General features: G+C 38.8%; 1 protein-coding gene across 1 annotated transcript in view; it reads right to left on the reverse strand.

The window, feature by feature from the left end:
* LOC102684299 (zinc finger and SCAN domain-containing protein 2-like) overlaps window positions 1-12,442 on the reverse strand; it is a 107,114-nt gene extending 94,672 nt beyond the window's left edge. The window contains exon 1 of the mRNA XM_006643091.3: window positions 11,758-12,442. Within this exon, the coding sequence (XP_006643154.3) occupies window positions 11,758-12,109 (352 nt within the window). The 5' untranslated portion in view covers window positions 12,110-12,442. The remainder of the gene's footprint in view (window positions 1-11,757) is intronic.
* Window positions 12,443-12,991: the final 549 nt, after the last annotated feature.

The raw sequence follows: 12,991 nt of genomic DNA on the forward strand, positions 1-12,991 counted from the left end.
ATGTTTGGTGCACAATTTATATTAATAAATGTATCTCGTGTATTGAACCCGTGTGTGTGCGTTCTTAGTTGTTCTGATGATTGATTTTCTAAAAGCCACAACGAACCACCTCGTGATTACTGCTACAATTAACAATTGTCTCAGTAAACCCATCAAACCTCTACAGCAGTGATTGGGATTTGAAACCGATTGTTTTCTGGTGACAGCTCAAATGCTGTACATGAGAGGTTAATCTTTATTAGCTCCACCTGGCCGTTTTACAAGGTGATTCTGGATACTATTATGAGAAATGATGCATTATGATGCGTTTTGATGCGACACGCCCACCGCGTTGTACTGCAGCATACTCCGTTCATTTTGAATGGCTGTATATAGCTGTTAGTATTGCTGTAATCAATTTTCTTTGTAAACAAGTTTTATTTTTAATTTGACTTATTCACGCATGATGAAGTATTATCTACACTATATTATATTATGCACACATGTTTTTCTTAATATAAATTATAACATATTCAATGTTAAGCTATATTAATAATGAAATAAAAACATGAATTAGCAAAAATGAATACTGTCAACTGTTCAACCGGTTTAATTCAAAACACTTTGTTCAGTGGGGCAATTTAACAGACGTCACAAGCCTTAAAATGAAATTGCATATATTGTAATTAGAATCAGGAATAACAAAGTGGTATTAAAATACCACTGAAACTATAATAATGTGTCTGGTCATTATTAACAGTACTGATTTCATAATAATAATTTCAAGCTTCTTGTATCTTTTTCAGAGTCATTTCTTTCTTCAGTTTTCATAAGCTTCACTTATTAAAATACCTATTTATGAGATAACTTTGTGAACAGATGACACAGAGCCTGCAACCCACTGAGATTCAGACACAGAATGGTTAAAAATGGGAACAGGTAAGTCAGGCAGAGGGAGGGGGGAGGGGGAGGTGTCTTCCCACCTCTATGACTAAAGAATGTGTCAAAGAGAAATGGCTTGAGCGTCTTACAGAGCCGAAAAAGTTTGGTGTGGTCTTCTCTGCTTTAAAGGTACACTCCTTGTGGATACATTTTCACCTCATGGGAAATACGTTTGCCCACTAGCTAACACACAGAAACAAACTGAATACAAAATGTACTTGCAAGAATAGTGATACAAACATTTAAAAAAAACAAACTTCCTTTATACTGTACAGTGTATTAAAACACTCTATGGTCACTACGCTGTCCACTAAACCTCTTTCCCATAATTTCACGGGGGCAAGGTCACGTAGCCGATTCACAGCTGGATACGATTTTATCTTGCAGAAATTCAAATATTTGTCAACATATTTACTAAAACTATCCATCTCAGTAATCTCACTGTTTTAGTCTCAGTTAGCCCCAGTGCTCACTCAATGTTCACACTCCCAGTAAAATAAAAAAACCCGTTTCCCGCATTGTCACCTTGCCCTGGGGGGTAGGAAAAGTGCCCACGGTCATTTTTTTCACTGACAGACAAAGCTGTGTTGTGTGTCATGGAAATATAACTATCAAGGAAGCCACAAGAGAGAGTTCTCACCTGAGTAAGGTCTTTATTTCAATATTGCAATATTGGGAGCCCTGCTGCCACTTCGCCAAGTGCAACCAGAGACTCAATTTGTTACAAGCAGTACAGGGTTTTTATAAGACGTTGCGCTGTAAAAAAGTTCAGCACTTGGTCCCTTCTAAAACTTCCCCTTTCTCTAAGAGAAAACAGATTACATCATAGAGTGAGAGAAGAAAACTAGATTTGTTATTCAAAGCTTATCAGTTACTTTCAGCTAATTCTAATGACCCAGACAGCATATATTATTTTGGTACATTGTCTTCTAAACTAACCTAAACAGTGTACTTTGTTGACGAACTGTTTTCTAAAATTCTGCACGTACTGTAGCATAGCAGTTGTATCCTTGAAATATTATCTAAAAGCACCAATATATTTTTTTTTCAAAGCTCTCTACATTTTTAAGAATCAATTAACTCATTAGATTTCCACTACAATTCCCTCCTTTTTATTCTTGAAAATGATTAAAAGTTAGATTCTTCATATGGACTCCCAGGAGGCTCCCATACTTCAGATTCTTCCGTTTTTATCAGAACATACTGATGCGCAAACATATTAATTACCATATTTCAAAGCATTGGAATAATATATTTTGTACAGCAACACAAAAACAGAAATACAAGTATCACAGCTACTATAATCGGTGTTAGTAACTTAAAGAAAAACATTCCCCCTGGCCCAAACAGTGATTCTAACCAGGAGAGAAATGGGTGAGGCTGTAGAATGAGGCATTAAAGCACATACATAACAAGATGCATTAAATTTCTTTAACTTTACAGTATGATTTATAAATTTGTACCACAAATTACTCATATCCCCCTCATTATCAGTTTCATTCAGCCAGTTTGTATACAAAGAGGCTTCGCGTTTAGATTCTTCCTCTTTCTGGGTGGTAACAGGCTTCCACATAAAAAGGAAAAAGGCTGTGCACATCAGTCCCAAGCATGTGATTCCCATCTATCCCTGTGGAGACATCACTCCTGTGCTTTGCTCAGTTCGTTTGTGACCTTTTTACAGTGGGAAGCATGAATTCAGGGCACCTGGCACGGCCCCCTCCACCTGAGCGAACACCACCTCTTTTTCCTGTCTTTCACCAGAATCCAGTCTCCTTATTCACGCATTAGTTCTTACAGCACAGGTAAATCCCTGTGGGCTGGAGCCCAGCATTTTTCTTAGGGTTTTTTTTTTACAAGATTGGTCAACAGCTGGGTAATAACTCTTAGAAAAATCTACACATTGTTCCACTGCCTCAGCTGTGCCGTTTTGCAGAACAATTCTAGCTGAAGTTGTAAAATTTCTCTTTGGTCCGTTCCTCCAAAACATCTTATTATAAACAAACAAACCATAATAATAATGTGCATCTATGGGAATCATTCCCAAGGGTAACTCCCCTTAAAACTATATTGTTCTACCCATCAGGTTCTGCCACTAGATAGGAGAACCTTTCTCTACATTTTTTTTTTCCTTCATGATCCCTTCAGGGCGTACAATTAGCACAGAAGCAGCAGCTTTAGTCCACATGTTTTTCAAGCAGGATATTAACAGTATGATCATAACGAATAATACCAGACACACAAATATGTATTGAACCAGAGACCCTCTCCAGGTTCCTAGCACAGACTGTAGCCATGCACCAATGCCCCAATCATCTGGATTATAATTGTGATATATATTTTTCAAAGATGTGCTTTGCTAAGTCATTAATTTGCTAATAATTGTCTAGAATACAAGTACTGTTTAGTCTTTGCTTACCTAAACAGCTGTCTATCACCCTAATAGAGAATGGCCTAAAACTGTGATTATAGCGAGGAGCATACAGTTATTTCCATTTTAATATATCTGAGTTACACTCAGACTAAAAGCAGGGCTATTTACCCATGCCAATAAACCTAAATAATCACCTCTATCAAAGGGGATTACTCCCATGAGCATCTTCTATAGCAATACAATCCCAACATGAGCTCTGATTATTATTTGTGGCTGACTGATAAAGTATTGATTCCATATCCCCATTTTATCAAAGTAAAACTCATTACACTTAACAGGTACACTGTCGCCCCCCCTCAGGAAGCTCAACAAACACAGAAACAGTGACAATATAATAATTAATGTTCACTCAGTCTCTGGTGCAGTGGTTCGGTGTCAGCGCAATGCGTAGATCCAGCGATCTCATCCTGTCACTCAGATGGCAGAGTCGGTAGTCAGTTGCACTTGATATGGTCCTTCCCAGCAGGGTTGCAACATCTGGCAGGGTATATCTTCCTCACCATACCCACTCGCCAGGTATCAGGTCGTGTCTTCCCTCTACTGGAGGTCTCCAAGTGTCCAGCACCTGTTCACCAGCCCCATGCACCACTTCAATTAACAACCTACAATACTACAATAGAGAATTAGCAAATTCAACAATCCATTAGCCAAATTCATCCCTCCAGGAAGTTTTGTTGATTGGCTTGTGATGATATCAAACAGGCTCTATTACACAGTTCTGTTTGATCCAGCCCGCATTCCATGGCGTTCCTTCAGTCTGATGTCTAGTCGATCTTTTAGAGTTCTGTTCCTTCATTCCACTGTTCCAGCAGACTGAGGGTGATCTCAGTCCATCTCACCCCGAATAATCCAGCCACAGCCTGTCCCTTGATCATAATACAAGCGGTAGGTCAGTGCCCACCGAGGGCTTATCTCCATCATCAAGTGTTTGGTAGACACAGAGGCAGTGACAGCAACCCACTGGGAAAACAGATTATAAGAGCCAAGGTTTCCCTTTACAAATGTAAATTGTAAACATTTGCTACTGCATGAAAGGTTCTCAGGAGCAGGCCTTTTGAGCTGTAGCACCTGCACCTGAACTGTAGTTGAGTTCCTTTGATAAGCATCACATTGAGATACCACATAAGTGGCTACTGCTTCAAACACGGTCCCCACCCAGGTGTCCGACAGAGTGCATTTGTCGAGCTATAAAGGGCATTAGGCTGTGAGGGCATGCAGAGCGTCCAGTGTGCTGGTAGCACCACACTCTTTTCTAACCATGTCCTTTTCTCTGCTTTAGAGGCCTCAGCCTGAATATCCTGTAGCTGTCCCCTTTTCACCAACAGAGGTCTCACAGGGGTCTCACACTCCTGTTCTACGATTACTGATCACCTGACAGCTACATCTGCAAAGTTGTTCCCTCGAGTTACTGGAAACATTTCTTTATTATGTGATTTACACTTTACCACAGCTACTTCAGTCAGCAGCTGCAAAGCTTCTAACAGTTCAGAGACAAACCCAGCATTCTTAACTGGAGTCCCTGCCATGTTGGGGAAATCCCTATTCCTTCACTGCCATCCAAAATTGTGGCATACACCAAATGTATATATACAGTCTATATAAATTGCTACAATTTTCCATTTAGCATATTTACAAGTTTCAATTAAATCTTTTCATTCGGTCTGCTAGTTCTACACCAGATTATTCACAGTTTATACAGCCAGGCAGGTAGCCTGCACAACACATAAACACGGCCCCTTGGCCACTGCATCAAGGGGTCCTGAATAATAATAACCCACCAGACGATGCCTATCTCCATGCCTCCTGCACCAGCACAACAGCTCACGATCCATTTCTTTCACTTACATACAGATTACATACAGATGATCCGTCTGAGGGAATCCTGTCCAGGGCCAGTGCCTGCAAGAAAGCTTGTTTCAAAACATCAAAAACGGTTTCTGCTGCAGGGGTCAAGGCAATTTTGTCTTTAGACTGCACTAGCCCCCTTAAACCAATACGTCACTAGACAAGCTCGTTCTGAGAAGGCATTCACCCTGGCTTTATCATGTAATTGGTTTTATACTCCTTTTTCTTCCTCTCAAGATCCAATACTTGGAGTAGCCCGGCCTTATGGATTCCCTCATTAGGTAAAACAATCACAATATCACATAACTCTTTCAAGGTAGTTCACATAAATGCTATTTCATACAGAAATTCCTTATAAATGCTGCAGGGCATCCTAGCCCAATAGGTCTGGGGTGTCCCCCACCCACATCAGTAGTTGAAACTGTACATCTTTACCCAAGCAGACTGTGACAGCTTACATTTGCTTTAAACACAACCCTTACACCCCTTCTCCTGTAGCCTCCTGTTACCTGTTAGAAAACGTTATATCACATTTTTATGCTGTTTTAGTCTAAAAACAGGACAGCTGTGCTCCTGTGCCCCACAGTTACTGCACACTGTAAGATTATTTCACTTTTATTTAAATCCTGAGATAAATTTAGGAAGGCTACAGAGGGGTTTACTAGATTAAAACTGTTAGTTCACACACGGCTCTCGTTTCAGCTTCTGACGTTCTTTAATTGTGAAATCAAGCCTCTTTCTTACAATTTCTCCAAAAAACACATTTTTTTAGTAACTGCACACCAGCTTATTAGTAGTTTTGTCTTTGAGGTTTTATATCTCGGTATAACATTCAAGTCGCACAATAATTTCGACAAACTGGCGGCTCCCTTTTCTCCTCCTTGGGAGTCTTTTTACCACCCATTTGCAGCGCTCGCACTTCTGCATGCATGCTTCGCGAGTTATTAAATCACATCTGTCTCTGTTTGTAATATCAGGAAAGCATAGTTGCACATTCTTGGCAACATCAGGTTTTAACCCACTCAAGTAAATTTGTTTTATTACTGTGGAAGTATCTTTATTCACTTCCTTTTCATCGGCTAACCCCGAGTATACTATCCATAAAGCTATAAACCTTTCTGTAAAATCTGAAAACATCCTCACTTCCTTCTGCTGACATGCTGTTACTTTTCTCTAATCAGTTTTCGGTGGGAAATGCTCTTTCAAAAATCTCCACACTAATTCCCACCCTTCTCCCAGATTCTCTCTTAAGGCGTTCTATTTCTTCTTTTGCTTTTTCTTTTTCTACATATACAACTTCGTTTCGTTCAGCCATTGCTTTTAGCTTTTCCATCAGGGATTTTTCCGTCTTATCTATGATATTCTGTTGAATTCTCAAATATTCCTCTAAATATTTTTATCCAAGGTTCATACACTTTTCTACATTCCTGTTCAGCCTAAATTCCTGACAGTCAATATTTCTTTTAAGTTTCACTTTGGATTAATCAAACTTTTTTTTTCCCTTCACACCAAACCATTTTCACGTCTCCCACGCGCCCCGCGGAATCCCCCAGTCGAGACAAACTGACGAACTATCACAATTCGGGAACACGGACCAGGTTCCAAATCCTGGCTTTAAACACACAGTTGAATCGAGTTACCATTTTCGGCTCTTCTGCGAGTACAGTTCTAGTTACTACCTTCAGCCGTACTGCAGTCGTGTACCAGGATGCAACACCTGGATTTTTTCGCACGGGCAGGGCGAGATGCTATTCCTTCAGCAATCCCTCCTTTTCTACCCCACCTTCACAAAACAGGCATCTAAAACACATACACCATTAACTCATTTTTCTGTTGTACTCGCTTCAGCTTCAGGAAAACCCTGAACCCACCACAGCAACATGGAGAGGACAAGGGACTTTTTAGAAAAGAGGAGTCCTTACCTCCTTTTAGAAGCGGCCGCCTAACTTTTCCTCTCCATGTCCGTGTGGTTTAATTTAGATGGATACTTCTTCATCATTTGGGTCACGTATCCGCCAATCTGCCTCCTCCTTTTTAGAGGACGTTGTAAACCTTTAGGAACAATATGATCTAGCAACAAGGTTATGTCACTGTAATTAGGCTTAAGACAATCAAGAACAAGGCGCTTGCCTTTCTTCTAAATTCTTTACGATCATCAGGCAATTAAGGAAAAGACTTAACTAATGCAAATAATTCACTAGGAGACCAATGTCAATGTACTGTACATATGCTGGAGTTCCTTCTGGACCTGAAAAAGTGCACATTGGTATTTCACAAACAAGTGGCTCCGGACCGCTTTCTAATTTCGGTGGAGACTTTTTCTTTTTAGTACGCATGGCCATGACTTTAGCTGCAGCTTGCTGTTCTTTAGTTTCAAGACTAGTCTTTTTTTTAAGCTTCCCATTATTTCTGTGATTCCTCTTTCCATTAAATAAGTTTTCCAATTCATTTTCTTTCATTTCTTCTCCTTCTCTTCTAAGTTTCCCCTTCTTCAGGAAACTTCTTTTTCCTAATTCAACTTTCCTCTGTCCATTCTGATTCACTTACAAAGATCCTTCATAGTTATGGGCCCCTAATTATCATATATAAATTATGTGCAAGTTCCCTTACACCTTTTACCCTAGCTTTACAGTTCATGAACATAATTTTTTTCCCTAACCCAGGCTATAATTGTTTCTCCGAATTTGTCGTACATGTACTTTTGCTGGACTGCTCAGTCCCATTTTCGTCTTTGAATTTTAATTTCCCATTTTTACCGATCGGTGCCTTACTTTAGAACCTTATCACATTAACTACTCCGCAGAGCAAAAACCACACGTCTGTGTTAAGATAAGTTCTTTATATGAGTCCCAGACTCATCAAACCCGCGTGAGAACACCCCTGTGGCTCGCTTCTCAAACTATTAATTTTAAAGGATCACTTACTGACGTCAGACAGCTGCCAATTCTCCAGACGCGTCTCTGGAAGGATAAACAGTTTATCCTCCGAGGTTCGTCCAATTTGCTAAAATTGTCCGGGTTCGGATGGAGTTTCAGCAGCCGTTCGCGTTCAGGTTTGTGATCCCGGACGAGCCCCCAAACTGTCATGGAAATATAACTATCAAGGAAGCCACAAGAGAGAGTTCTCACCTGAGTAAGGTCTTTATTTCAATATTGCAATATTGGGAGCCCTGCTGCCACTTCGCCAAGTGCAACCAGAGACTCAATTTGTTACAAGCAGTACAGGGTTTTTATAAGACGTTGCGCTGTAAAAAAGTTCAGCACTTGGTCCCTTCTAAAACTTCCCCTTTCTCTAAGAGAAAACAGATTACATCATAGAGCGAGAGAAGAAAACTAGATTTGTTATTCAAAGCTTATCAGTTACTTTCAGCTAATTCTAATGACCCAGACAGCATATATTATTTTGGTACATTGTCTTCTAAACTAACCTAAACAGTGTACTTTGTTGACGAACTGTTTTCTAAAATTCTGCACGTACTGTAGCATAGCAGTTGTATCCTTGAAATATTATCTAAAAGCACCAATATATTTTTTTTTCAAAGCTCTCTACATTTTTAAGAATCAATTAACTCATTAGATTAACACAAACTCTGCTTAACAGAGCCGCTTGTAAAAGCAAGGTGACTTTCTGCTATCTAAACCATTTTTTACAGCTTTTGAAGTCACGCAATGTTTGAGTTAGGCAGGAACATGTCATTGTATCTTACTTTTTATTTAATTTATTTCAAATAAATATAAGGCAACCAGCAATCAAATGTCCTGTATTTTCTTAACACTCGTTTTCCAATACTGTAGTTTTAAAACTTCAACAAAGACGTGCAACATGCAAACAGTGCAATGTTGTATTGTTTTAAAGCCACTACAGTATAGCTTGTGGGAAATATTTATTTGTACTGCATCAAAGCTTAATTCGTTCAGAGCACCCGACATTACAAACTGTCAAAGGTCATTCATTACTATTATTATTAATAATATCTGCTGTACTGCATTGAAATTGGATTGTTTTTACAAATGTTAACCCACCAGTCTATTTTGTAATCATTTTTCCCAGGACAGGTAGAAGTTTCACCTACACTATTTGGTTACATTTTTTTATGATTTTGACAGACTTCAGAATTACTAACATAATGCTTACTGTGGTGGAAGAGCTATTGAGCACAGAACAACTTTCCACCTCTGAAATGATTTGCATATGTAGTTTTTTCTTATCTGTGTGAATACGGGAAACACAGAGGGAGATTCACAAATTAAAGAGAGGTCTGTACCACCCTGTCTCAAAAACAGGCTTTTTACTAAGAAAACAAAGGTTATGAAAACACTGACAAATCACCCCCAACACAATACAATTTTAAAATACAAGCAGTTTGAAATTATTAGTTATTAATAAATTCATAGTTAATAAATATCAGGTACGTTATTATAGTTCAGTTTTCAGCAGTCGTTTTAATACTGTATTGTCATTCTTGATTATAATTATAATATATATGATTTCGTTTTAAGGCTTGTTGTAAAGGCTTGTCTTTGATTGCCCCGCTTGAATGAATAAGGTATTTTGAATTGACTTGAATTAAACTGTTTTTTGGAACTGTTTTTTACTCCCACTGTTGAAAGTATACACATTTGCTCATTCATGTTGTTGATATAATTTAACTTTGATCACCTTGTGATATATAGAAATACCAAATTCAATAAAGTGTCCATAATATTTACTATTTTAAAGAAATATTTATTTGATAAAGGAAAACATACCCTGAGAAGGAATTTAACCCCAGCTTCCAGAACATGCACCAAAGCCATTATGCCAACAGGCCACTCGGCAGCTTTGGCTATAGCTAAAAAGAGCAGGCAAAATGTTTCCAAATAATTGCGAATGAATGAGTCAATTTAGATCCTTTAATTAATAACGTTATTAATTTCTTTAGTTAGGCGATTCCATATTATATTCACTATTAAGCTGATTCTAAAAAATTTGCATTTTTTACTGCGATAAGGAGCACAAGTATTTATAAAAAAGGTTAAACAATTATAGCTTTTTATACAGTATATAAACTTAATATAGTCAGAATGAGCATGTCAAAACTTTTCCAAAATAATCACAGTAAGTGACCGAGTGAAAGACTTTGATGCATAAAATGTTTATGCGGAAAGTGGCATACTGTTGTGTATTTTTTATTTAAACTACCACTACCAGCCATATACAGTTTATATAATCTATTTATATGACTAAATTAATATCATTTATGAAATTCAGAGACTCCTATTATATTTATGCTCAGCTACCAAAATGTCCCTTATTGTAAAATGCCATATTAATATTCTATATTAAGCGGACTTAAACATGCAGAGATTAAATGAAGCAATCATTTCACTAACAACTAATGCACTACAAGTGCCACCTGTCGGTCACTTTGGCCAGTGAATCACATACTGCGGTAGCCTGTAGATCATTTCCCGTGGTACAGGGTTTTACAGCACATTTTGAATGGATACATCTGTAGGTGTAGTAGTTCTCTGCACTGTATGGTAAAGGCATTAATTAAAGAACCAAAAATTACTCTTAAGATATGCTGCTGATGCTTTCATGTGGTAAAGATCAATCTTTATTTGTAATACAAACACATATCATCACAGGTCTTTTAACAATTGAGGACAACTAATTCATTCCTAATTATACATTTTACATAAATTTACATGTGTATATTTTTTTATTTCTGTTAGATTTCCAAAAACTCATGGCTAATGTGGTTTAAATGATCAATTATAACGTTCAAGGATTTTTCACATTGCAAAGCAGTGTCTCGTTGATCTTAGCTGTTCTTGTACGTTTTAACATAAAACAATAACTTTGTAGACGAATATTCAATATATTCTACTCTTTTTCCTGTTATGATGAAATAAGAAGACTGGTAACCAGAATCAAATACCAGATGGTGAAAAGTTGAGCAAATATTATGTGTACCTTCAATTAATCTCTGTACTCAGGCTATTTACATGATACAAGAAAGTAGGGTCACACAACCAATATTTTTAAGTCTGAATTCCCTATATACACCACAATTATTTCAGAAATGTGTTAAGTTTTTAAAACATCATTTTTATTTACTTTAAGCCTTTCCCACCTGAATGTGATCTCCTATGGCTGTTCCAATTTACATTTACTGTATATACGATGTTTTTGCATGAAAGACATCAAAAATGCGAAAAACGAACTAATTCATAAAAACGAACGCCCATATGTTGAGGACAAAAATGTTACCTAATTTCCAACTAAATTGCCAAAAGTAAATTAATTGTAAATAAAACGATTTACAATGGAATGACCTTATTCTACGATTGCTGAGTCTAGACGAGGTGTTTTCACCCGGTACTGTATGATAGACGTTTTCAGTACCACGAACGAACAATAACAGTTCAGTTTCCAGTAAAGAATCCCGTTGCTACATCACACAAGTCTTTCCCACTTCACTCTGCACCTCTCCACTATATTCTCACCAGTGAGGACGTTAAAGACACTGTTTTTAAACACACACACACTGATTTCATACAAGTCACTGCACTGACCTGACTGCTCAAGTTTCGTATCCATTTCTTCTTTTATTTCTGCAGTCTGTCCCTGATCACCTCCCACTCCCGACTCCTTATCCAACAACTGCAATCTCCACTTCAGGCTCTCGTTTTCCTTCTTCAGCTGCGCCATTTCACTCCCGAAACTGTCCTCCACACACTGTGAGATTTTAAACACAGCCCGCCTCACCAGAATCTGGGAGATGCTGCGGAGTTTGTCTTGAAACTTGTCCTCAGAATCAGACATCCTGTTTTGGAAAACTTCGGAAACTTCACAGACGATCGATTTGAGCAAAACCTCCATGAAAGAGTGGAGCTCGCTTTGCAGAATTAACAGCCAATTCGCCATCTTCTTGCTGACTTGTGAAGTCTGCACAGAGCTGCAGCAAAATAGGATCGCGCCTCCAGGAGTTTAAAAGTTTATTTTTACAAAAGAGCCATTTTTGTTTTTATTATTCATTTAAAGTAGCTGATTCAATCACCGCCACGAACTGAAATGTATGTACAGCCGCGCCGCATGATGACGTCACTCACCGGAGCTGCTGGGAATCCAAAACAACCAAGGCGCAACATAATGAGGACATTGCTGCAACAGTGAAGGGTATCTGTAAAAGGACCCTGCCGGACCAGAAGGACGTGATATCGGCCATTGACTCTGTTCACAGCCTCAGGAGGGCGAACATGTCTGGGCAAGTGGGCCCCAGAACGATTATAATACAGTTCACCAGTTCACCAAGAGGACGGCGAGGGACACGCTGTGGCGTGCGGCTAGAGGGAATGAGTATGTGATTGAGAACAAACCGAGGTTTGCAGAGGACCTGTCCGCCGCGGACAGGAGCACCAGGAACCAGCTGTGGCCCCAGGTTGAAGCTGCCAGAAGAGAGGGGAGGAGAGCCTACTTTGTGGGAGCGAGGGCCTTTGTAGACGGGAAGGAGATTCGCTCCCAGTGACTGCTCGGTTTATAATTATGTTTGGTTTTATTTGTTATACCAGTATATACTAGTATTTATTAAGTGTTAAGGAACAAGTAATAGGTTTATTCCATGCTGAAAAAAAAGAAGAAAGAGAACACAACGTTTCGGCCGTGGAGCCTTCTTCAGGTGTCACCTGAAGAAGGCTCCACGGCCGAAACGTTGTGTTCTCTTTCTTCTTTTTTTCAGCATGGAGTAAACCTATTACTTGTTCCTTTGCAGCCTACGCATGCTGACGCAGCTACCCACCTTTATTAAGT

Source organism: Lepisosteus oculatus, chromosome 25 (assembly GCF_040954835.1).
Source record: "Lepisosteus oculatus isolate fLepOcu1 chromosome 25, fLepOcu1.hap2, whole genome shotgun sequence".
In the NCBI taxonomy this organism is placed as follows: Eukaryota; Metazoa; Chordata; class Actinopteri; order Semionotiformes; family Lepisosteidae; genus Lepisosteus; species Lepisosteus oculatus.